Source organism: Schistocerca cancellata, chromosome 4 (assembly GCF_023864275.1).
Source record: "Schistocerca cancellata isolate TAMUIC-IGC-003103 chromosome 4, iqSchCanc2.1, whole genome shotgun sequence".
Taxonomy (NCBI): Eukaryota; Metazoa; Arthropoda; class Insecta; order Orthoptera; family Acrididae; genus Schistocerca; species Schistocerca cancellata.
Window position 1 is genome coordinate 137,562,018 of NC_064629.1, and position 27,075 is coordinate 137,589,092.

The following is a 27,075-nucleotide window of genomic DNA, read 5'->3' on the forward strand; positions in this document are numbered from 1 at the left end:
ATGGTCTGGTGTGCCACTTCATTTAATAGCAGGAGCTCTTTAATTATCATCTGTGGCATCCTTACAACATAGGAGTACGTCAACGATAGTCTACGTCCTATTTTGTTGCCCTTCATGGCGAGCCATCCTGGACCTGCATTTCAGAAAGATAATACCTGCCGGCACATGGTAAGAGTTTCTGCTGCCTGTCTTCATGCTTGCCAAACCCTACCTTGGCCAGCAAGGTTGCCAGATCTCATCCCAATTAAGAACATGTGGACCTTATGGGCAGGGCCCTCCAACAAGCCATGATTTTGATGATCTAATGTGCCAGTTGGACAGAATTTTGCGTGATTTCCCTTTGGACAGAATTTTGCATGATATCCCTCTGGAAGCAACACTATCAATCAATGCAAAGCCGAATAACTGCTTGCATCACAGCTAAAGGTGGACCAACACATTATTGACTTGCCCAATTTGTTGAAGCTCTTTGTCTTGAATAAATTGTCCAATTCTGAAATTGTAAAAATTTATTTGTCTGTAAGTGAATGTTACATCTGCCGATTTCTATCCCATTCAGATAATTCCTTCATGGTCTTAGAGTGTATGATGTACTCGCTACTACGGCAATACTGTGCACTATACTTAATATACTTGTGGATTGGTTTGGGGGATTAAAGGGACCAGACTGCGACGGTCATCGGTCCCATACTTGTGGGTCCAGGGATAAGAATAGGCCCTGTCGTAAGAGGCGACTAAAAGGAATTTCACACATTTTGGCCTTTATGTGACGGTCCCCTGTAGGGTTTGACCGCCATTCTTCAAAATTTTCCTTAAGAGAGAGCCAATTGAGGAAGGGCGCCTTACATGGTGCATCATGCCCATCGTGCATTGAGATCTTTAGCCCACTTTCTCATCGTCGCATTTCCATCCCGCTCATTCTCCATATCTTGGGCGAGGACACCTTGGGGTATGTTTTCCACCATGCACTATGCAGTGTCGCTACCTGCATTGGCGATGACCATGGACTTCTTTCCACCTGATATCCAGCACAGTAGCCAGTCCGTTATGGTGGGGCCGCCATGTACCCTGTTGATTGTAGCCCCCTGACCACACAGGGATTGCTGTGTTAATGCCTGCGCTGTTAGCTCCCCACGTATGCCAAGGGGTAGATGCCCATCCCCCTGTGGCATTGGGACTCCCGGCAATGGCCATCCTGCCAGGTGGCCTTTGCTGCGGCTGGGTGGCGCCCGTGGGGAGAGTCCCTGGTCGGAGTGTGTGGCATCAAGGCAGATGACACGCGATGAAGCGTAGTCCATGATCTCTTGCTGGTGGTGAAAGACCAGCAGTCTCTAAGCATTCATGAACTCAATCCAATGCACAGAAGTACGATCCTAAATCGTTCCCCTCCATGGCCGCACCATGGGAGGAACGTCAGGCTAAGGATGGCAGCGGATCTAATTCACCCGAATACCTTGTATGTTCGAGAGCTTATGGGGAATCTTTCGTGGCAATGAGGCCTCAGTTTTTTGTTGAGCATTTAGAGGACAATTTCAGGGAGCTGGAGGGATTGTCCAAAATGAGATCTGGGTCAGTCTTGATCGAAACAGCATCATCTGCCCAGTCACGTATGTTACTCGCTTGTGACAAGCTGGGGGATGTTTCTGAAACCATCATGCCTCATAAGAGCTTAAATATGGTCCAAGGTATCATATTTCACAGAGACCTTCTTTTGCAGTCTGACGACGAGCTGTGCGCCAATTTAGAGCGGTGAGGTGTACATTTCATCTGGCATGTCCACCGGGATCCGAGGGATAATCAGATTTTCACCTGTGCCTTCATCTTGGCCTTCGAGGGCGATACATTGCCCGAGAACGTCAGGGTTATGGTCTACCACTCTGATGTAAAGCGCTATATTCCTCCCCCGATGCGGTGCTTTAAGTGCCGAAAGTTCGGCCATATGTCTTCCTGCTGTACTTCCAGCATCACATGTCGAGATTGCGGACACCCATCGCATCCCAATAATCCATGTGCCCCGCCTCCCATCTGTGTCAACTGCAGAGAGCACCATTCATCTTGCTTGCCAGACTGTAGGATTCTCCAGAAAGAAAGGAAAGTCATGGAGTAGAAGACCCTGGACTGACTGACCTACACTGAGGCTAAGAGAAAATTTGAACACATGCATCCTGTACGTATGACATCGTCTTACGCCACTGCTACAACAGTTCTGGCAACATCAGCTCCGCCATCCCCAGTCACCTCTCAGAGACGGAAGACTACACCTGCCCCCTTGATGGTGGGGGGCATTTCCCTTCCTGTTGCTCCCGCACATAAATTTTCTCAGCATGTTATAGTCTTAGGTGGGATTTCAATTTACCAGATATAGACTGGGACACTCAGATGTTTAGGACGGGTGGTAGGGACAGAGCATTGAGTGACATTATAGTGAGTGCACTATCCGAAAATTACCTCGAGCAATTAAACAGAGAACCGACTCGTGGAGATAATATCTTGGACCTACTGGTAACAAACAGACCCGAACTTTTCGACTCTGTAAGTGCAGAACAGGGAATCGGTGATCATAAGGCCGTTGCAGCATCCCTGAATATGGAAGTTCATAGGAATATAAAAAAAGGGCGGAAGGTTTATCTGTTTAGCAAGAGTAATAGAAGGCAGATTTCAGACTACCTAACAGATCAAAACGAAAATTTCTGTTCTGACACTGACAATGTTGAATGTTTATGGAAAAAGTTCAAGGCAATCGTAAAATGCGTTTTAGACAGGTACGTGCCGAGTAAAACTGTGAGGGACGGGAAAAACCCACCGTGGTACAACAACAAAGTTAGGAAACTACTGCGAAAGCAAAGAGAGCTTCACTGCAAGTTTAAACGCAGCCAAAACCTTTCAGACAAACAGAAGCTAAACAATGTCAAAGTTAGCGTAAGGAGGGCTATGCGTGAAGTGTTCAGTGAATTCGAAAGTAAAATTCTATGTACCGACTTGACAGAAAATCCTAGGAAGTTCTGGTCTTACGTTAAATCAGTAAGTGGCTCGAAACAGCATATCCAGACACTCCGGGATGATGATGGCATTGAAACAGAGGATGACAAGCGTAAAGCTGAAATACTAAACACCTTTTTCCAAAGCTGTTTCACAGAGGAAGACCACACTGCAGTTCCTTCTCTAAATCCTCACACAAACGAAAAAATGGCTGACATCGAAATAAGTGTCCAAGGAATAGAAAAGCAACTGGAATCACTCAACAGAGGAAAGTCCACTGGACCTGACGGGATACCAATTCGATTCTACACAGAGTACGCGAAAGAACTTGCCCCCCTTCTAACAGCCGTGTACCGCAAGTCTCTAGAGGAACGGAAGGTTCCAAATGATTGGAAAAGAGCACAGGTAGTCCCAGTCTTCAAGAAGGGTCGTCAAGCAGATGCGCAAAACTATAGACCTATATCTCTGACGTCGATCTGTTGTAGAATTTTAGAACATGTTTTTTGCTCGAATATCATGTCGTTTTTGGAAACTCAGAATCTACTATGTAGGAATCAACATGGATTCCGGAAACAGCGATCGTGTGAGACCCAACTCGCTTTATTTGTTCATGAGACCCAGAAAATATTAGATACAGGCTCCCAGGTAGATGCTATTTTTCTTGACTTCCGGAAGGCGTTCGATACAGTTCCGCACTGTCGCCTGATAAACAAAGTAAGAGCCTACGGAATATCAGACCAGCTGTGTGGCTGGATTGAAGAGTTTTTAGCAAACAGAACACAGCATGTTGTTATCAACGGAGAGACGTCTACAGACGTTAAAGTAACCTGTGGTGTGCCACAGGGGAGTGTTATGGGACCATTGCTTTTCACAATATATATAAATGACCTAGTAGATAGTGTCGGAAGTTCCATGTGGCTTTTCGCGGATGATGCTGTAGTATACAGAGAAGTTGCAGCATTAGAAAATTATAGCGAAATGCAGGAAGATCTGCAGCGGATAGGCACTTGGTGCAGGGAGTGGCAACTGACCCTTAACATAGACAAATGTAATGTATTGCGAATACATAGAAAGAAGGATCCTTTATTGTATGATTATATGATAGCGGAACAAACACTGGTAGCAGTTACTTCTGTGAAATATCTGGGAGTATGCGTGCGGAACGATTTGAAGTGGAATGATCATATAAAATTAATTGTTGGTAAGGCGGGTACCAGGTTGAGATTCATTGGGAGAGTCCTTATAAAATGTAGTCCATCAACAAAGGAGGTGGCTTACAAAACACTCGTTCGACCTATACTTGAGTATTGCTCATCAGTGTGGGATCCGTACCAGATCGGGTTGACGGAGGAGATAGAGAAGATTCAAAGAAGAGCGGCGCGTTTCGTCACAGGGTTATTTGGTAACCGTGATAGCGTTACGGAGATGTTTAACAAACTCAAGTGGCAGACTCTGCAAGAGAGGCGCTCTGCATCGCGGTGTAGCTTGCTCACCAGGTTTCGAGAGGGTGCGTTTCTGGATGAAGTATCGAATATATTGCTTCCCCCTACTTATACCTCCCGAGGAGATCACAAATGTAAAATTAGAGAGATTAGAGCGCGCACAGAGGCCTTCAGACAGTCGTTCTTCCCGCGAACCATACGCGACTGGAACAGGAAAGGGAGGTAATGACAGTGGCACGTAAAGTGCCCTCCGCCACACACCGTTGAGTGGCTTGCGGAGTATAAATGTAGATGTAGATGTAGATACCACCTACTTCGGGAGCAAACCCCCAGCGCCCCGCCCCCCCAACCATCAGGGACGTCTGTCCCCACTTCTAAGCCAGAGAAGCGTAAGTCTTCTTCGGCTTCTCTCACAAGGAAGGGGTCCCTTGGGTCACTCTCTTCCCAGGTTTCTGCTAGTGGGAAAGATGACACCCGCCAGTGGCTGAAGAGCTCAAAAGAATCTGGTCATAAGACTTCACGCTCATCCTTAGTCCCGGAGACTGAGCCAGTGAAGTCCTTCCAGACAGGGAAACCCAATGAGCAGTGAGAGAAATTCAAAAAGAAGACCCATAAGACCAAGGAAATTGCGGTGGCACTCGCACCACCACTACCTACAAGCTCTGTGTCTGAGAATGGGATGGAGATTCTGGCATCCACTGAGGACCTAGATCTCACCAGACCCTCAGACACAATGGATATAGACTGCTCAGGCAATAAGTCGGTGGCAGCAGGTGACCCTGAGGCGTAAACTGCCTCATTGAATGTTCCGTGCCTTCCCAGTCTCACGGTGACGTCATCCTCCAGTGGAATTGCGGCGGTTTTGTCCACCGCCTGGCTGAGCTACAGCAACTGTTAAGCTTTACACCTGCTATCTGCCTTGCCCTCAAGGAAACTTGGTTCCTGGCAATGAGGACCCCTGCCCTCCACGGGTGTAAGGGATATTACAGGAACCGTAGTGACTACAATCGAGTGTCAAGTGGGGTTTGTGTTTATGGTCCTCAACTCAGTCTGTAGTGACACTGTACCCCTTCAAACGCCTCTTGAAGCTGTGGCTGTCAGAATAAGGATGACGCAGGAAATAACTGTATGCAATGTTATAGCTTACTCCTGATGGTGCAGTACCCCTGAATGTATTAGCTGCACTGATTGATCAACTCCCTAAACCTTTCCTACTTTTGGGAGATTTTAACGCCCTTAACTCCTTGTGGGGTGACACCGTGCTTACTGGCCGAGGCAGAGATGTCGAAGCTTTACAGTCTCAGTTCGACCTCTGCCTCTTAATTACTGCGGCCGCCACACATTTCAATGTGGCTCATGGTAGTTACTCGGCCATTGATTTATCAATTTGCAGCCCAGGACTTCTCCCCTCTATCCACTGCAGAGCACATGATGACCTGTGTAGTAGTGACCCCTTCCCCATCTTTCTGTCACTGCCCCAGCATCAGGACCGTGGACGCCTGCCCAGATGGACTTTCAACAAGGGGGACTGGGAAACTTTCACCTCTGCTGTCACCATTGAATCTCCCCCACATGGTAACATCGATGTGATGGTTGAGCAGGTGACTACAATTGTTTCTGCAGTAGAAAACGCAATCCCTTGCTCTTTAGGGTGCCCCTGGCGTAATGCAGTCCCTTGGTGCTTACCAGAAGTTGCTGAAGCAATTAAGGAGCGTCGCCGAGCTCTACAGCGGCATAAGTGGCACTCTTCCCTGGAGCACCTCATAGCCTTTAAATGGCTCCGTGCCCGCATTCGCTAACTTATCAAACAACAGAAGCAGGAGTGTTGGGAGAGATACGTCTCAACCATTGGGTGCCGTATGTCCCCTTCCTAAGTCCGGGCAAATATCTAAAGTCTTTTTGGGTACCAGACCCCAACAGGTGTTCCCGGTGTTACCATAAATGGAGTGTTATCTACCGATGCAAACGCGATTGCTGAGCACTTTGCTCGAGCCTCTGCATTGGAGAATTACCCCCAGCCTTTTGCACTCTCAAACGACGACTGGAAGGGGCAGTCCTCTCATTCACTATATGCCACAGTGGATCCTATAATGCCCCATTTACAGAGTGGGAGCTCCTCAGTGCCCTTGCACATTGCCCCGACACAGCTCCTGGGCCTGATCAGATCCACAGCCAGATGATTAGACATCTCTTATCTGACTACAAGTGACATATCCTCATCATCTTCAACTGGATCTGTTCCAATGGTGTCTTTCCATTGCAATGGTGGGAGAGCACCATCATTCCAGTATTCAAACCTGGCAAAAACCCGCTTGATGTGGACAGCTATCTGCCCGTCAGCCTCACCAACATTCTTTGTAAGATGCTGGAACGTATGGTGTGTCAGCGGTTGGGTTGGGTCCTGGAGTCACGTGGCCTACTGGTTCCATGTCAGGGTGTCTTCCACCAGGGTCACTCTACCACTGATAATCTTGTGTCCCTCAATTCTGCCATCCGAACAGCCTTTTCCAGACGCCAACACTTGGTTGCTGTCTTTTTTGACATACGTAAAGCATACAGCATGACCTGGCGATGTCATATCCTTGCCACATTGAATGAGTGGGGTCTCTGGGGCCCGCTCCCGATTTTTATCCAAAACTTCCTGTCGCTCCATACTTTCTGTGTCCAAGTTGGTGCCTCCTATAGTTCCATCCATAGTCAGGAGAAGGGAGCCCCGCAGGGCTCTGTATTGAGTGTGTCTCTATTTTTAGTGGCCATTAATGGTCTAGCAACAGCTGTCGGGCCCTCCGTCTCACCTTTCTGTATGCAACTACGACTTCTGCATTTCGTACCGCTGCTCCAGTACTGGTGTTGCTGAGCGTCTCCTACAGGAAGCCATCCACAAGGTGCAGTCATGGACTCTAGCCCAAGTTTTCAGCCATGAAGACATGTGTCATGCATTTTTGTCAGTGTCGTACTATTCATCCGGAACCAGCACTTTATCTTAATGACGATCCACTCACTGTAGTGGAGACATATTGATTTTTAGGTCTCGTTTTCGATGCTCATTTGACTTGGCTTCCTCATCTTCGTCAGCTTAAATAGAAGTGTTGGCAGCACTTCAGTGCCCTACGCTGGCTGAGCAACACCAACTGGGGTGCAGATCGCTCCACACTGCTGCAGCTCTATAGGGACCTTGTTCAATCCCGCCTTGTCTATGAGAGAGTGATTTATGGTTCGGCGGCACCCTCAGCATTCTGTTTGGTCGACCGATTCCACCATTGCGGAGTTCAACTTGCGACAGGAGCTTTTAGGATGAGTCCGGTGACGTACTGGTGGAGGCTGGAGTGCCTCCATTGAAGATCAGACGTGCACAATTGCTGACTAGTTACTTTGCACACATTCATAGCTCTCCTGAACATCCTAATTACCGTCTTCTTTTCCCAACCACGCCGGTTCACCTCCCGCATAGGTTGCCCAGGTCATTGCTAATGACTGCGGTTCGCATGTGATTGCTTCTGTCTGAACTGGAGTCCTTCCCTTCACCACCTTTCCTCGAGGTCCGTTCATGTACACCTCCGTGTTGTAGCTGTAGGACGAAGCTTTGCCTAGACCTTTCGTGTGGCCCTAAGGACTCCGTTAACCCTGGGATTCTGAAGTGGTTTACACTGATGGCTCGATGCCTGATGGTAATATTGGCTTTGCCTTTGTCCACAGAGGCTATATTGAACAGCATTCTTGCCTGATGGCTACAGTGTATTCCCTGCAGAACTGGTGGCCATATCTCGTGCGCTTCACTATATCCGTTCATGCCCCGAGGAATCATTTCTTCTGTGTACTGACTGCTTGAGCAACCTACAAGCTATCAACCAGTGCTACCCTCGCCATCCTTTGGTGGCGTCCTTCCAGGAGTCCATCTATGCCCTGGACCGGTCCCATCATCAGTGGTGTTTGTGTGGACCCCAGGACACGTCGGCATCCCAGGCAACGAACTTGCCGACAGGCTGGCTAAACAGGCTATGTGGAAACCACTTCTGGAGATGGGCATCCCTGAACCTGACCTGCGTTCTGACTTACAGCTTTGAGAGATGGAATGGCATAACAGTACGCACAACAAACTGTATGTCATTAAGGAGACTTCGAATGTGTGGAAGTCTTCCATGTGGACCTCTCGTAGGGAATCAGTTGTCCTCTGCCTCATTGGCCATGCTTGGGCATCCCACGATTACCTTCTGCACCGTGAAGACCTGCCTCAGTGTCGGGATGGCGCCTGGTTGACAGTGACCCATATTCTGGTGCACTGTCCCACTTTGACTGCCCAGCGACGAAATCTTGGGTTACCAGACTCGTTGCCGCTCATTTTATCTGACAACGCCTCATTGGCTGATTTTGTTTTACATTTTATTCGTGAGGGTGGGTTTTACTGTTTGATCCAAGTTTTAGCGCATGTCTTTGTCCCTCTGTGTCCTCCACCTTAGTGCTTTTAGGGTGGAGGTTTTAATGTGTTGCAGAGTGCCTGGCTTTTCCTTTTTATTCTCGTGGTCGGCCAGCCACTGTAATCTGCTTTCTTGTTTTACTCTCTTCTGTTTCTAATGTCTGTTGTTTTCTTGTCCTCTTTTGTTCCTTTTATTGTTCATTGCCTTTCCTTCGTTCTTGTGGTTTTTCCTTTCTTTCCATTTTGTGTTATATGTCTCTTCTGTTTTATTCTCACACTTTTGGCATTGTTTTATTAGGAACAAGGGACCAATGACCTCGTAGTTTGGTCCCTCTTTTAAACCAACCAACCAACTTGAATGGTATTCAGGTATGAATAAAATTTGTATGTGTGTTTATTTTGACGGTAATAACCCAAGGCAGTTCAATATAATGATTTAAATAATGAGAACTGCACAGGTTACTCATTTTTTTATGCTTAGCACAATGTGTTTTGAGAAATTATTCTCATTTTCAAGTGCATTAGTGCATCGGTTTACATGAATATGTTTGGTGAAGTTTGCAAGTGTGATTTTCTGCCTCTGTTGCATCTTTTTGAAGTTAGACTGCAAGAGAGGCAGGAGATCACACCTGCAAATATCATCAAACATATTGATATAAACCAATGCATAAATGCACTTGAAAATGAGAATAAAGTCTCAAAACTCATTGTGCTAAGCATTAAAAAATAAGTAATTGGTGTGCCTGTATTTAGGCTAACTGCACCCTGTGACCAACATACGCCGATGTGTCGTCAGCGTACATGGTAATAATGGAGTTGTTGTCTAGGATATTTGGGAATTCATTCACATAACATTTAAACAAATGCAAAAAGATGTAAAGTAGAGCATCGTGGACAGCAAAATTTATATTTCCTATCTTTGAACTTCTTGTTTCAACCCTCTCATTTATCACGTGCAACTTGTGAACACCGTTGCTTATCTTTTAGGCACAATTCATTTAAAAGCATCAGCTCACCACTGGCATCACTGTTTATGAGTATTATTAAGAGTGCACCATGATGGACTCTGTTAAAAGCTTTTGAGGGATATAAACATACTCCTGTTGCTTGGTAAAGCACTCTGTCTTCAGGTCACAAGTGGCCCATCGGGACCATCTGACCGCCGTGTCATCCTCAGCTGAGGATGCTGACAGGAGGCGTGTGTGGTCAGCACACCACTCTCCCAGTCGTGACAATGGTTTCTTTGACCAGAGCTGCTACTTTTTGGTTGAGTAGCTCCTCAATTGGCATCACGAGGCTGAGTGCACCCTCAAAAACGGCAACAATGCATGGTGGCCCAGATGGTCACCCTTCCAAGTGCCGGCCACGCCCGATAGTGCTTACTTCAGTGATCTGACGGGAACCGGTGTATCCACTGAGGCAACACCATTTCCTGTTGCGTGGTAACCTTCATTAATATTCTTTAACACACAGTGAACAGACTCTACTCCCACAGACATTGTTCTCCGATGATTTTTCTAATTATACTCCTTTATGATTTTTGCACAATTTTCTCTGTTACTTTGCCGAAGGTTGGGACTAAGGCAACTATTTCCCCCTTTTTATACAAAGATTTGACTACACTCAGTTTCAAACTATGTGGCAATACACTTTTCTTAAGTATACAGCTTATTAGGTGGACTAATGGTGTGGGTAACTCTTGCTTCCATTATCTTCAATGGAAAAAGAAAAACTTCATTCCAGCCTGCCAATTTTTTATTCATGAGGCTCATTAGCTGCAGAACTGCTGTAATTGAAGGTAGCTTACAACAATTCAGTTCATTTTATTGTTATACCTACATGGCCTGTCCCATTTCACTCAAATATTATTTTCAGTGGTATCTATAAAGTAATAGTTAAATGTATTGTTGATAACAGAAGAATCAGAAACATTATCATTATTTAGAGTTAATTCAGTATGATTAATCTAGTTTTCATAGTATTGTTTGTGATTTCATTCACTACTAATTGGCAAGACTTTGAGACACAATCGGAACTGTGTACCTACTTGCTAATACTTTCTGCTTCTAGCCTCCTAACTTTATCATTTAGTTATTAGTAAATTCTTGAGCATATGTTCTTTTATGTTTAATTACATTTGCACTGCCAATATATGATGCCTTGAACCACTGGAAGTTTGAGACAGGTAGCTGACACCCCATTGAGCTGAAAGCTAGCTTACAAAATATAGGTGCTATTTTTAGTAGATATTCCTGGAAAAATGAACCCTTTCAGCTGAAATATTGAGTTTTTTTAGTTGAGGTACTGTTGATAATTAATGTACACATGTAACTTTTCTTAAGAATTGAAAAAGTTCGTGAACCTGACACAATGTGGTCAACTTTGAATTACACCCTATAGCAATTCATACCACTTTGTGAAATGACTTTTTATTGTCTCAGTTTTGCATACATTTATTTTTATCCAGATATTTATTTTGTAATATTTATTTCTTAATTCATTACAACTGAAAAGTTTACAACTCCAAGTTAGTTTAATACAGTCATAATGAGTTATCTGTTCTCGTGTAATTTCTAACACAAGATCCTTAAACGTTATTATCTGGTTACAGTAAAAATTAAGATAACAAAGATGTAGATGGATACTTTTTATGGGCAACATAAAGGTGTGCTGCCTGATTTATTTCAGTCACCAGGTAACTCATTTCAACAAATCTTAATTACTCCCTTATATTACCCGATATAGTTTTTCTGATAAGAATGTCAAACCTTGGTTATGTATCAGTGTGAATAATTGTTTGTATTTTATTTTCAGTTTCCTTTTTCATCTGAATTTTATGTATTGCTCTTTCTATTATCATCATCAGTAAAAGTCAACCCAAGTGTGAAAATTTTCTTGTTGTGTCATTACAGTACTCTGCACTCTATGGATTGGGATTTGAAGTTGTTCCGAAGTCACCAACTTCACTGTTTGATATACCTGTGAGTATTGTGGCTGTATTTTTCGCTTTCATACTTCACATTTGCATCTGTATATGTATGTTTATCTGGATGGATGGGGTGGGAGGATGTAAATTGTTTCATTTCCCACATATGTGCAGATAAGAAAGTGATACTTTATGTAATATACAAATAAATTGTTACTTCAGTGTAGTTTACTTTTTAGTAATGAAAACTTTAACAACAGTGTTACAGATACATTGTTTTTCAAATAAAATGTTTCTTTGTCACAAGTGGAGAGAAAATGAGCTACCAGTAGTTTTGGTGGGAAGAGTGTGATGCCAATTTTTGCATCATTGCCTGATACAACTAGGCAGGTCATGGTTGTGAACCATGTAGCATGTGGAGATCAAAATTTACACTAAGATGATGGTTGAAAATACAGTAGACAGTGAATGTTATGATTGCAAGTAATGTGAGATCTAATCAGAAGTTATGAAAAAAGACAGAATAATTTTAAACAGCTACATATGGTCAAAAAAAGTTCCAAATCAAAGTGTTGGTCCAGACAAGTGAAGTGACAGCTGTATTTCTGAATCAGTATAATGAAGGTTTCAAATTCGAAATATAAACTGCTGAGTCACCCAAGTGGTCAACTATTTATATCCTGTTATAGACCAACAGCTATCTGCCATGATCCCTGGAGTCGCAGCAGCTGAAAGCTGAATTATTTGCCTTACAAATAGCATTGCTGTTACTCTCCAAGTCTGTCTCCATACTGCTGGAATGGCAGTATATTAGATACCCCTCCCCTTTAAATGGCCCATAGGGCCAGTAGAGGGTGGGGTGAAACTGAGAGTGGTGATACAGAGGGGCAGGCATCTGTGCAAACAGCTCAGTGACAATAGATGCCATGGGCATTGTCACAGGGATTTGTTCTTCCTGTTAGGCTGGAACTTCCACAGCTGTGGGCAGTAGTTTTTTCTCCACAAACTACCCATATTCTGTTGCCCACGATAATCTTGGCATAATGAGTTGATAGGAGGTGCAGAGGTCGTATTCTTGCCTTGCTGGGAGCATGGCCAGGAGCTTTGGTGGGTAGTGTTGGAAGTCTGGGACTTAGCAATCTGGACCTGATACAGTGAGGAGGCATAACTGGCAGTGGAGGCCATTTCAGGCGGCTACTTGGACACTGATGAGGTTGTGTTGGACATAACATAATTTGACTGCCAGTGCAGGGAGCTGATTGCAATGGCATACGAGGCACTCTTGTTTGCTCCCTCCCTAACCAATAATGATCCATTGGGTCTACCTTGGTATATGGCCATATGTGCAAGCCCTGATTAAAGAGTCCATGTGATAGTATGAGTATGACTGTGTGGACTGGGCCCTCTGAGTCATTCTCAGATTGGAAAGGGTATGGTGCATGTGTCCTTGTAACGCATCACCAAGACTGTGGTCATATTCAGGTGTGGATCCATACTAAGAAAGGAAACATTTCAGAAGTCACCATCATCGTCATTTTATTCACTTGGGCCTGTAAAGTTCCGACCAACTGCTCTGCTTCAGAGTTTGATGCAGGGTGAAAAGGAATGGTGGTCAGATGTAATATGCTACTTCTTTAGCAAAAGGAACAGACTCACCCAATGTGCATTGTTGGACATTGTCAGTGGTGATAGTGGTGATGCTCCCTCTGTGGTGAAAATCATTGATGGAGCTCTAATTACAACTGCTGATATCACTGATGATATCTGTGGGAAATTAGACAGACTCTCCACAAATAATCACATAGCCCCTTTGAACAGGCCTGCAAAGTCAGTGTGTATGCTGGCCTGTGGCTGTTTGAAATAAGTCATGGAGGAAAGTGTTGCGCCAGTTTCAACTGACTTCACACACATTTATCAGATCCAGGCTGCATGTTCACTGGTGGGTCAATGCATGGCCAATATACATGACACATTGCCAACGTATTCATCCTCGACATCCCCTAGTGTGCCTTCTGTAATATCTTGAGGATGTGAGGCCAGATCAAACCTGAGATCACAAACTAGCACACTGACTCCCCTGTGGCCAGTGGAAGAACCTCTGATTAACACTTGACTCTGTAGTGCAAACAAAAATATATCCATACATCAGTCCATTGTAGCTCTTCTATATGCAGAATCAGATAAACATCTACGTTAGATTCAACACTGATACGGGGGGCATTCGGTAAGTAATGCAGCACATTTTTTTTCGCTTGGCCAATTTCGGTTGAAAAAATGTGGAATTTGTTTTCAGCCCCTAAAGTTTCATGAAGTTCTGACAGGTGGCAATGCTATAAATACCTTCACAATAGTATCTGTAATGGGGATGCATTCCAAGCAGTGAGCTGTCATTGAGTTTCTTTTGGCAATAAACCAAAGCATCACGGATATTCACAGGCACTTGCAGAATGTGTGCAGAGACCCAGCAGTGAGCACAAGCACAGTGAGTCACTGGGTGAGGCATCTGTCACCATCACAACAAGATCGCGCAAACCTGTCCGATATCCTCAATGCCAGCTGGCTGTACACAGCTGTTAACCCTTGCAATGTTGGAACTGTTCATTGCCACAAAACAGCAAACAAACTTCTCCTTCTCCGCAACACAACGCCTGGCACAAGTCTGTCCACCCGAGAGGAACTCACAACACTTCATTGGACTGTTCTTCCTCATCCTCCATACAGTCTAGATCTTGCACCTTCTGACTTCCATCTGTTTGTCCCAATGAAGGATACACTCCATGGGAAGCAGTATGTGGATGATGGGGAGGTTATTGACGGAGCAAGGTTTTTGCTCCCCGACATCGACCAGTAGAGTGGTATCGTGCGGGCCTACAGACCTTCTCATTAAGGCCGCATAAAGCCATCACATTGAATGGAGATGATATTGAAAAATAAAGTTGTGTAGCCAAAAGAGTGTGGAATAGTATGGTCTATTGGAATCCTGAATAAACCCAACCCCTTTCTGGAGAAGAAAAAGAAAAAAGGTATTGCGGCATTTGTTGAATGCACCTTGAATATGCTTTGAAATCAGTGCAAATATGAATTGTGCCTTTAGGCTTTTTGTTTGCCACAGTGGGCATCACCCATTGGCTAGATGTGACTGGTGCTACAACATGTGATGCTTCTAAATGGTGGAGTTTTGCATTAATACACTTTTATTTTTACTTATTTATTTGGTCCATGCATCTTATAATGTACAGATGTACAAAATATGGAACAACTAGAACATTTGTGCCTAGAACAAGATACAAAAATAAAAAGGAATTTTATGCACAGTTGACTACTGTGTACATAGTATTTCCAGAACACAATTTTTCATAAGATTTAAATTTTTTGGGGAGAGGATGAGATCATATAGCCAGTGCAAGTTTGTCTTTAGAAACTCATCAACATAATAAAAGGTGTTTTTGATGAACATTTCCTTTACATTACTTCTAAAAGTATTGGTTCTTTTCCTAACAGATTGGGATAGGGATAGTTTGCTGAAGAATTTCTAATCTTATCACGACTTCTACTTAGTTTGGCTCACAAGATGAATGTTTGCCATGAATCGTGTGTCATATTTGTGCGTTTATCCATTGGTAACAAATAAGTCAAAGTTTTTCTTGTTTTGTTTTACAAAAATAATTGTTTCTGGAATGAAAAGACAGGCCACAGAAAATACACAGCAGTGAGGATTAAAATTACAACACTGTGAACTGATAATACAACAAACATCAAGTTGGCATGAAGTGTACTTCATGCTTGGACATTCAAAAGATCAGCATTTCAGTGCAACCACACAAAACAGGTTGAAGTAACACATCTGCATTCCTTACATAAGGTAACACTATGCTGTGGTTTTCACTTTTAAAAATTTAAAAATTAGATTAGATTGTTGGTTGTTTGTGTGAAAACCAGATTACATTTTGTGAAATAGAGAGAAATGCCACCTAGCATGTGAAAGAATTCAACAGTAACAGAATTATAGCATATTGAGAGATTGTGTTTTATCATTCCACGACATTGCTGTTAGCGATGGTAGAAATCCCACGACTATCATAGTTATGTGACTATGGAAAGAGAGGGCTTGAGAGGATGTACTCAACACTGTGCAGTATCTCAGTTGTTCTGAAATACAAGAATAATATTGGAGCTAATGGGATATCCCTCCATTCTGCTATATAACCACAATCAAGTGCTCTTGCATGATATCAGTGATGTTTCTTGTGTACTCAGTATGATTTCTGCTTTGTGTAGTTATCTTGGAAAACTTTAATGTAGCTTTAATCCTTAACTTCTCTGCACTCCTGTGCTAATGTTCCTTCATCTTTTGCCAATGAAAGGCAGTTTCATACCTACATACATAATAGGGACACCATTTCAGCCTGTGTTAACTTCACCCACTTGAGACTACCTCTGCAAGCTGCCTGAATGGTGCCTTGTTGGCAAGCCATATGCATTGTCTCGTGTGATTTCCAACATATTCGTATCCTGCCATCAGCATGTACTGTCTGTAGTCCCTTTTAATATTTGATTTTCTCTATGGGACAAAGATCGGGCAATTGAGTTGGTGTCTGAATAACAGGGGGCAATTATAAAGAAGGTTGCTTGAATAATACTCTTGTTTCCATTGATTATTTTCACTTGTTGGTTCACTACAGCCCATAATGCCTCAGCACCGCTCCTAAAGGTTGGCAGATGAATTGTGATCCTAATCATATTTGATACCTTATTTTTCTGTGGTGGAGAATCTACGTCCCCATCCTGTTCACAGGGCACTTTTTCTTTTCTTGTATTTTGCAAATATTGTTCAATGTACTTCCACCATCCATAACAGAAATAATTTCAGAACACTTGCTATGTACTAGATTTAAACTTTTATTACAGTTTTCTTGGTCTTTCACTATCTAAATACTGTTTTTGTATGTCACTTTTACCCACTTACTATCTGAAGAAATCAAATTGTTTGCTTCAAAGTTTTGTGCACAGCCTAGAGAAAATTCAAATAAATCAGAGTATTTCTCACATGAAGCATCCAAGTTGCTAACCAGAATACCATTAGTTAGCACATTAATTAAAACTTGTATTTGAAAACCAAAGTCTGTAAAAGAATGTTGCTACTGGTGAAAACACCACAAAAAATGTTATTAGTATAATGTTGACTGTTACTTGTGTTTTTAAAGCAATAGACTAATTACTACATGTTACCAAAAAAATTTTAGTTGGCTGCAAAGGTGGTGAACCAATATGCCAGTATGTTCATCATTAATTAAGGATACAGAAGCTCTGATATCCACTTGAAAAAAAATCAACGTCCATGTTGTCGATGAACAGTTAGATCATCAGTTTGAGTAGAGATTTGATACTCGCATATGCTTTGCAGTGTAGTGCCATGTATGACACAGACTGTGAGCAGCTTTGACTGATGACAGCCACATGTCAATGTTTGTTGCTAGGAAAACCTGTAGAATTGTGCTGTATAGAATTGCATTGGCTGTGACTGCTTTCTGGACCACCACCTCTTAAGGTCTCACTGTATAGTGATACAACATGCAATGTGTGGTTTTTATGAGCAATAAAAAGGGTGGAAATGATGTTAACGTTGATCTCTATTCCAGTTTTATGTACAGGTTCCGGAACTCTCGGAACCAAGGTGATGCAAAACTTTTTTTGGTGTGTGTATATGCCTGCTTAAAATTCTTCTGACACTTATTGGAACTTTGTCTAGCAGCCACTACATGTGTTTGTGTCTCAAAATGAATGAAGCAACACCAGCTATCAAATGACAAGCTACTGAGGTCTGTGAGTGATCGTAATGTAGACCCAACTTGTAAATGTGGCTGCTAGAGGACAGTAGCAAAGTAGACTGAACATGAGAACAAGAAATGGTACTAGCCATGAAAAACAGCAGAAACCATTTGAGATATGTATTCCAAGGTTCCATTAAATCCCAGAAACCTAAGTGCTGACAGTGCCAGTGTAGACACCAGTGGTGCTGATGTTGACAGACATTGTCTTGCCCTGCTATATGCTCCAGCAGGTCACTCTGCTGTTTCTATAGTATAGCGTGGTTTTAAGTAAATTTTCACTACTTGAGAGGACTCCCACAAATAAAGAGTGATCATAGGACAGTGAAACTTTATGGAAACATTTGTAAGGACTTGTGGAAGAGCAATAACAAATAAACCATTGAAAGAAAGACATTTAATTTCCAAATGACAGGGTAACATTTGTTAATTGTGCACCACATTTACATCCCATGTTACAAATATTGCTCAATACAACAACCATCTGGATCCACAATGGCTTGTAACCACATTAGAGATTGCTCTACTGCTGCTTGAAACATCTCCGGTGGGATATTAGCTACCTTCCTCACTATGCTCATCTTCAGTCTCCAACGTGTGTTAGTGTCCCACTGATAAACCCTGTCCTTCAGGTATCTCCACAGCCAGAAATTGCTTAAGTTCAAATCTGATGATCTCAGTAGCCACATAATTTGGAATGATCGATCAATGATTCAGTTTTCTCCAAATGTATTACAGAGTAAACAAGTGTCCTCATGAGCATTGTGAGGTGGATCTGCAACATGCATCAAAACAGTTGAGTCCATAGCACTTCTCTCTCAAAGAGGAAGGATCATGTGTTTGCAAAGAAGATCACATAACATGTGTCATTCATGCTGCATGTCCTTGGTCCTTAGGGCCCAAGTTCCTCAAAGAAAAATGGACCAGTCATGAACTATGCTGTGAAGCCCCACCACACAGTGACATGTTCACCATACAGGGGAACTTCATGAACAATTGTTCACAGCACTTTTCAGATGGTGAACCAAGGAATGTTCAGCTGTCCTGACACTGCTAGTGCACTGCTTCAAGTTCACACATTTTGTCCAGCATTCTCAGCCATCGCAACAGTAATTTCTTCAAGATTTGTGGTGTAATTGGCCATGGGCTTCTCCCAGGAGCAGCTCCAAAATCTCTAGTTAATTCAAACTTCAGAATAATGTTCTTCAACCCCAGTGCATAAGGAAGACCTCTCCATATTCCTTTAATATGCCAATACTCATGAAGAGCAGCAACACTGCAGTGCACTGTCAGAACTTTGGAAATTTGTGGTAAGGTACTGTGGGACCATTAACTGCTGAGGTCATCTGTCCCTAGGCTTACACACTATGTAATCTAACTTAACCTCGACAAAACACACACACACACACACACACACACACACACACACACGCACACACACGTGCCTGAGGGAGGACTTGAACCTCTGATGGGGCTCTGTCAGTACCTCATTTTTATAAAGTTGGATGCCTGTATGGTAAACAGTTTTCCATCCACACTGGGTCAAGTAACAAAAGTTTAATTATAACTATCCTGTGTTTGAATGTGGTGTTTTTGTTCATGTTGTTGTTCACCCTGTTGTTGTTTATTCAAACATAGTTCCATATAAAAATCCAGGCCAATAAAAGTGAGGTAACAGTTGTATTTGTAGATTGGCATATCAAAGGATTCAAAAATGAGATACAAACTGCTGATCCAACCACCAGACTGAGTATTTATTTTCTGTTGTGGGCCAACAGCCATCTCATGCAACGTGTTTGTGGTGACCCCAGGAGGTGCAGCAGTTGAAACTGGAACTATCTGCCAAACTCTGCCACCACTCTCCTAGTATATCTCCATATTTCTGGGTTGGCAATATGTCAGACCTGTGGTGAAAGCATGTAGGGAAAGAAGAAGAAAAGAGTATACAGAGAAATCTTGAGGCAAAGTAGTTCAAGGAAGGCAGCCTAAATCCATGAGGAAATCTATATATGGGTGAAGACAATGAGTTTGGACAAACTTTAATAGAATGAAGTGCTAACTTGAACATAACATTAATAATAATAATTTGTTCAAAGACCAAGTCATCTCTTACAATCTGTAGACTAATACAATATAGGGATATTGTAAGATCACTGTTCTGAATTGGTGAAATATAATTACTGTTTAGTATTTATAAATGCAGCTTGTGTAAATACATAGGCAAATATTATTTTATTTTGAGGCTTCAGTCCATTTTTTATTTGTTAATATATGGGATGATTCACAATTTATCTTTTTTTAAATGTTTAGTAAACAATATTATTTTATGCATCTCTCTCTCTCTCTCTCTCTCTCTCTCTCTCTCTCACACACACACACACACACACAAATTGAGGAAATCAGCTGTGACATGGCCCACTGGTTTTGAAAAATGAGTAACTCTTCTTTCCATTGAACATGATGTTTCTTTTAACTTCAGTGTATGTGAGAGCAATCTCTTCAACAAAATTGTTATTTTTGCATCCCATGTGATTCTTGGCTATATTATATGCATTGTTTGTATTTGACAAGTAAGCAAAATGTCTAAAATACTTTGTATTACATTTCACAAAGAAGAGAATACAAAGAAAGATAGTGCTGAACATGCTAATCAAAACTTTCAGGAAGTTCAATATCTTCTGGAAAGTTATATATGGATAGGGCTAGCAGACAAATGTTATATATGTGATTTAATCCTGTTATTATGACCACCTGCTACTACCCAGAGTAACCATTCTGTGCAATATGGAAGACAGCTAGACTGACTGGTAGTGACTCATTCAGTTGCTTGCTGGTAATTTGTTACATGTAGCTGTAACTATATACCTGTTTGAGACTGTGTAGCAGAGAATTCACAGAATCAATGTGCCAGGTAGGAGACGAGATACTGACAGAAGTAAAGCTGTGAGTACTGGGCATGAGTCGTGCTTCGGTAGCTCAGATGGTAGAGCACTTGCCCGCGAAAGGCAAAGGTCCCGAGTTCGAGTCTTGGTCGGGCACACAGTTTTAATCTGCCAGGAAGTTTCAGAATCAATATGGCTAGCAAAGAGGACCCCACCAATTATCATTTCCATACAAGGCCTGGAACTGGGTGGCCAAAGAAGCACATGAAAGTCCTGATCATTTTCTTGTAACTGTTCTTGGAGATTTACTCCAATATGACATGTTTCACTGTCATACTAAAAGACTGTGTCAGACAAAAGGTAGGTATTCATTATTTATTGGTGTGTATGATGTGCAAGGATGAATTTGTAATGAAAGCAAAATACAGTACCTTGCAAATGGATGTGCTCTGTGGAACCTCATATGCAGCAGGGCTTGTAGAACTCTCATTGTAAATACATATCTTATATACCTATCATTCTAACTCATGATATGGCGGTTCTCATGTATCATATGCTGCTGAGGTCAAATTTTGAGGTGGTCATAGTAATGTGGACTGACTGAATAGAATACATTTGTGTGCGTGTTTCTCTCTCTCTCTCTCTCTCTCTCTCTCTCTCTCTCTCTCTCTTTCTCTCCCCCTGTGAGTGGACTTTGCTGTCCATCAGGCGCAGCACATTAGTAATGCTGTCAAAACTTTCTTTTCCCTCTCCGCTGGCAACAGTTTCACTCTGCAAAACAATTTGCTATGAAAAATATAATTCCGCATATTAAAAATGTCCCTTGAATAATATTGAACTGCAATTAAACTATAATAATTTATAATTACTAGTATTGTATGTCAACCTGTTATTGTTTGCCATTCAGCATTAGAATCTGGAAAGAGTTAATGAAGTATTGGGAAAAAGTAATACAGTTGTACACAGTAGAAAGTCATTTTCTGCTTCACAAGTGCAAAATTTGGTGTTTCTAGATGTTACATAGCTTTAATTCATTATTTCTCTTTAAATCTCCTCTACTATCAAGAAAGTGGAGGCAACTATCTCTTCATTTGGACAAGTCATTTTGAAATACATTTTACAATTTATTTTAATATATGATTGTAGTGTGTAAATTACCAACAAAGATTTTCTTATGTATACATTACATGTGTTTTAGGAATTTACGTGTTTCGTTCAGCAGCTAGGGAAACTTGCAAGAGAAACTGGCCTCGATGCACAAAATTATACTTGTAGAGGGTGTGGAAGTGCTGTTGGAATTAATGCTGGGAAAGCTAGGTATGGATGAGCACACTCCACCTCATCTGAAAGTACTTATATCTTTCTTACTGGAATAAAAAGATAACTGTGTAAAATAAGTTTGATAGACACTCACATTTATTTTGTAAACTTTTTTGTCATCTTGTAATTTGGCAATATAACTTCAAAAATGTGAAATTGAAAAATAATTAAGCAGTGTGATACATAATGAAATATGTACAATGTAAGTTTTAACACTTCCTTATAAGTATAATACAGTAAAGTAATGCTACACAATATTTGCATTTACTAATTGCAACTTAGTAAATGTGCAGTGCAGTAAATGAAATATATTGCAGGTGATATTGGTGATTTCTGGCAGTGACTCATAGAGCTTCCTAAAGCTTATTCTCCAAAAAATAACTACTTTTCATGAATCACTCAGGTGAAGACAGGAGTCTAAGTCCATAATCAATTTTACAATGTTATGATGCATCCTGTTTGTTTTTCTTAACCTTTTATTGATAAACCACTGAAAATGTGTGCAGGCCATGCACTATAAGGTGGATTGTGGAGGTTAGCACCGAAACTACTATTGGCTGCCTCAAACTGTCTTGGTTTTTGCAATTTGCAATAAGCTGATATCCATTTGTGTAAAGTGTTTGATTTAATACCTTTGAGGCTAAGAAATTATTGTAGGTTATCATGTTAGGATAATTTATTTAACTTGACCTTAACCTTTTTTTTATTTACACTGGATTTTCCCCCCTAGGTGAAGTGTGTTGTCTAGTACATTCACCAGAGATGTGTTCATCTTCACAACAGAATGGTCTTGAACACCTGAAATAGTTTTTGTGACATGAATAGCTGTAGTGTGTGTCTCACATAATGACTGATATTGACACACTTATGGGTTTCATTGGTTTAGTTGCTTGGCCTCCCTGTCCTGTGTCATAGATCCATGTTACTTACGCCTGTAGTTGAAATGGGGACAACTGCCAAATATCATATAGGACTCCTTTTCACCGTGGTGACAATAGCATCATAGCATGTCATGGACTTCATGACACTCAGAAATCAAGTCATCTTGATCCATGAACACTCACATGCTGTACATAGCTCATAACTAACCATCAGAGCTAGGACCAGAGCACATTTTAATGAAATTTAGAAGTGATGGAATGGTGGACTGTTGTGATGTAGGCAAACAAATCAATGTAAATGATTTAAACATAAGGCAATGTTGTTAATGAGAGGCAATGACAAAAGTATCAGGAACCTCATTTCATCCCATGTAAACCTCACCCATGTGAGAATACCTCCACTGGCTGCTTGAATGGTGCCTTATTGGCAGGCAAGGTGTATTGTCTCATGTGATTTCCAACATACACATACCTTGTCATCAGAGTGAACTGCCATGTACAACAACTCATGACTTCAAGTGATCTTTTTCCATGCATTGTGTGTTAAATGGTGATGATTCTGCTCCCATGCTAATTGCTGTACCCTGTGCTGTGCATTGTTCAGTGGTTGCTGTGTGGGGCAGTGGCTGCTGTACCCTATGGCAAGGTGATGCTTTTCAGTGATATGCAGTGAAGGGTTCCATGGATGATGTTTAATTCTCTTGAAATTTCTGGGTTTGCAGGTGTAGCTGATGGCACAAAACTATGAAATAACGTTTTGTCCCCATCTGGAAGAAACATCTTCAGAGATGTTTGGTGGTATTTTATCCCTGAAGATGTCTCACAGACAAAGGGACCAAAATGTTAGTGAATAGTTTTATTTATTGGCAATGGTGTCTCTTCTTGGAAGTTTTAGCAAAAATATGAATGATATAGTAATAAAATATTATATAGAACAGTCTTGATTGCATAAAAACACTTTTATTCATAATTGGTGACTGTTTTCGACCTGATGTGGATCACCTTTGGATCGTACTCTGTTTTTTAGAGTGCAGTAGAATAGAAGGAAATATGTAATGTAATGAAATTTAAGTTAAACAGAAATTATGTGATGTTATACCCAGTGATAATGTGTGGAGACAATGGAACTGTGGATACCACCAACTGCTGACTGTGTGGCTGTGTCAAGGAGTTTAATAGCAGAAGCCCTGCTCCTTGCCCATCATCCTACATCACCTTTAGCCAATAGGATACAATGTGTGTAATACATGTCATACAGTATAATATAAACCGTAATACAGGCTGGAGCAGAGGAAAAGCATGTTTTTCACTATTGAGTAACTGAAACCAGGTTTTATTTTTAAAATATCTCGCATTCAGTTATGGTACTTTTTGCATTTTTGGAATCTAATTACCTTAATTAAGTTTGTAAAATAATGCTGTTGAGGCCTGATGTCCTCCCTGCTGGACATAAAAATTTGGATCCTCTCCTGTAAATTGCATGTAGCTCTCTCCAACATTTTATTCAGTGCAGCTTCAATTTCCGGACAAATGGAAATTTTGAGATCATTGATTGTGCAGTGCTTGTTCATGAACGCTCTTGATTGCAAGTAGCGTGACAAAGAGAACTCACAGATCAATAGATCAGGTGAGTGTGGGGTTCAAGGACACCACCATACCGTGAAATGACATGTCCTGGGAACATTTGTCAAACCACTTTCATTAATGCTCTCACCACGTGAGCTGTGGTACCATCCTGTTGGAACCACATTTCTCTCATATTCACTTGACACATTTCAGGTTCAGAATGATGAAAGTTGTTTAACATTTTGATGTAGCATACTCATGTCACAGTAACTATGGTTCCTCCCTCTTCAAAAAAGTAAGTCCAACAATCCCTATGTTGGGGGTGCTGCATCACACTGTCACTTTTGAGCTGTGGAAGAGATTTTGGTGTAGTTCACGTGGGTTCTCTGACACCTCGTGCTGACAGTTCTGTACAATTAACTTAACCACCCACATGAAAACAGGCTCCATCACTCATAAGTACTGGGACATCTGCATCTTCTGTAAGTATAGCGTCCACCATGCCACAAAATTCTCTGCACTGCACAAAATCCATTTCACTAAGCTGCTGGACAATCATTGCTTTTTGTGGGTGAAATTTGAGATCATCAAATAAGATTTGATGTGACATACCCAGTGACGCAGCCTGTCGCCTAGCGGATTGTTTTGGAGTAGCAAGAACTGCTGTTCTCATCTGTCTATGTTTTCTGGAGTTCAAACTGAACTGGGAAGAGCAAGTGGTTTCTTTTTCATCACAGATCCAGTACTGCTAAATGCTGCAACCCATCAAAATATAGTGTTCCAATATTGGAATGTGTCTTGAAGTCCGACATGAAACTTTCGAAAGATAAGAAGTTGAACCATGACCTCAGAATCATTGTTTGTAAAGAACTACTCGACCATGAACACACAATACTATACACTCCAATCCTCCATAGCTACTGAAACTGCATTGTCTGAGCTGTCTGCCAGTGGTCAGTCAAGGTCAATACCCCCACTTGTCACCCAGTACTAGCAGTTTAAGAAACGTGCTTTTCCTGTGCTGTACCCTGTACTAAGCTGGATAGTTATACCTAAGTAACAATTTATATGTTATGCAGTTAAAATGTTATATAATGTAATGTTAAAAAGTGTAATTGACCAGCCAGTGACACCAGTTAACATATTACTAGACTGCCCTGTGCAGAACTTTGTGCACACCAAAGATGGGCTATAGGATGCTGCTGTTTATGTAGCAAGCAGACACCTTATTGGTAGAGGTTAAAGCTGCTACGCTGCTGCCATACTGCAGTTTGGCCACGTATGACCTACGTATGTAAGTTGTCCTTCAACACTGACCACCAGTATTTTATTCAGTGCCATGTACTGCAGAAAATCCGTGTAACCATTGTCCAGTTTCACCAGCAACACCACAACCATAATAATATGTACAGAGTGCTATGTAATCGTTGTCTTGAATTTAATTACAAATAACTGTTTGTAAAAGTTTTCTACATTGGAGCTAAAGTATGGAGGTAGTAGCTTAATCTACCCATAACAATTTATATGTTGTTCAGTTAAAATTTTACATAGTATAATGTGAAAAAATGACCAGCCAAGGGCATTCACTATCACATTAATATACTAAGTGCTGTGGGAGTTTGTGGGCACCAGAGGTGGGCTGTAGGACATCTGTCGTTACCTAGCAACAAGGACGCCTTATCAATAGCTTAAAAAAGGTGCTGTACTGCTTTCGGTTCAGCCGAGTATGGTCTTCATATTTGTGATGCAATATTGTTGGTTGGCACTGAAGGAAGACTTGCAAACAATGCAAATATGAAGATCATACATGGCCAAACCAAAAGCAGTATGGCAGAAGCACAATATCTTTGGTCATTATTAATAAGGCATCCACATTACTAGGTAATCAGCGACATGCTACAGCCCATCTTTGGTGTCCACAAAATCCCACAGAATGTAATCCACTAATTTGTTAACGAATGCCCTAGGTTAGTCAGTAACATTTTTAAGGTATATAAAGTTTTAACTGTAAATCATATAAATTGCTATTGTATATTAAGCCATTTCCCTTATATTTTACTTCCAATGCAGAAAACTTTTATAAACATTTATTTGTAATTAAGTTCAAAACAATGATTACACAGCATTTTATATGTGTTATTAGAGTGGCTGTGTTACTAGCAATGCTGGACAATGGTTACAAGTGTTTTCTGCAGTACATGGCACTGCATAAAATGGTGGTCGGCGGTGTAGGACAACTGACAGCCAACACAAATATGAAGACCATTCATGAATGGCCAAACTGATTACAGTATTAATAAAGGTTTCTCGGGCTTCCAGCCATGTCAAGTGATTTGAAATCCACGAGCTTTCGGTCGAGTAATCCTCAGCCATTGCCAAGTGGTGACTGTCTTCTGGTTGCTGCTGCTGTCCTTACATAGCCGCGCTGCCTTCCGTGACATCACTGGTACCCACTCCAGCACCATATATGATAATGTATGCATTGTGCAGCTGCCGTGCCCGTGTCAACTTTCCAATGGCCGGGTCCCACACTGTGCTTAGCTGCAGGCCGCCGTCTTTATTGAGTGCATTGTCACAAATTTTTATTTCGTTCGCTTCTTTTATTATGCTATCCCAAAAACTGTTAGTCTGTGTGATAATAGATGTCTCGTTGAATGCAATATGATGACCGTTCTCTAATGTGTGCTCTGCTACTGCTGTTTGCTCTGGGTACCATTAACAAAAACGTCTCTCATGTCCTACACAGTGCTGTTCAATGGTATGCACTGTCTGCCCAATATAGAACTGTCCACACTCACATGGTATTTTATATTCTCCTGACATTCTGAGGCCTATGT

General features: G+C 41.7%; 1 protein-coding gene across 2 annotated transcripts in view; it reads left to right on the forward strand.

Annotated features, from left to right (window-relative positions):
* Nucleotides 1-27,075, forward strand: part of LOC126183437 (run domain Beclin-1-interacting and cysteine-rich domain-containing protein) — a 152,813-nt gene that overhangs the window by 61,139 nt on the left and 64,599 nt on the right. For both annotated transcript variants that reach the window (XR_007536751.1, XM_049925424.1), the window contains exons 3-4: nt 11,748-11,816; nt 21,670-21,788. Coding sequence is in view for 1 of the 2 variants with exons in the window: in XM_049925424.1 (XP_049781381.1) it covers nt 11,748-11,816; nt 21,670-21,788 (188 nt within the window). In the remaining variant the exon portion in view is untranslated. The remainder of the gene's footprint in view (nt 1-11,747; nt 11,817-21,669; nt 21,789-27,075) is intronic.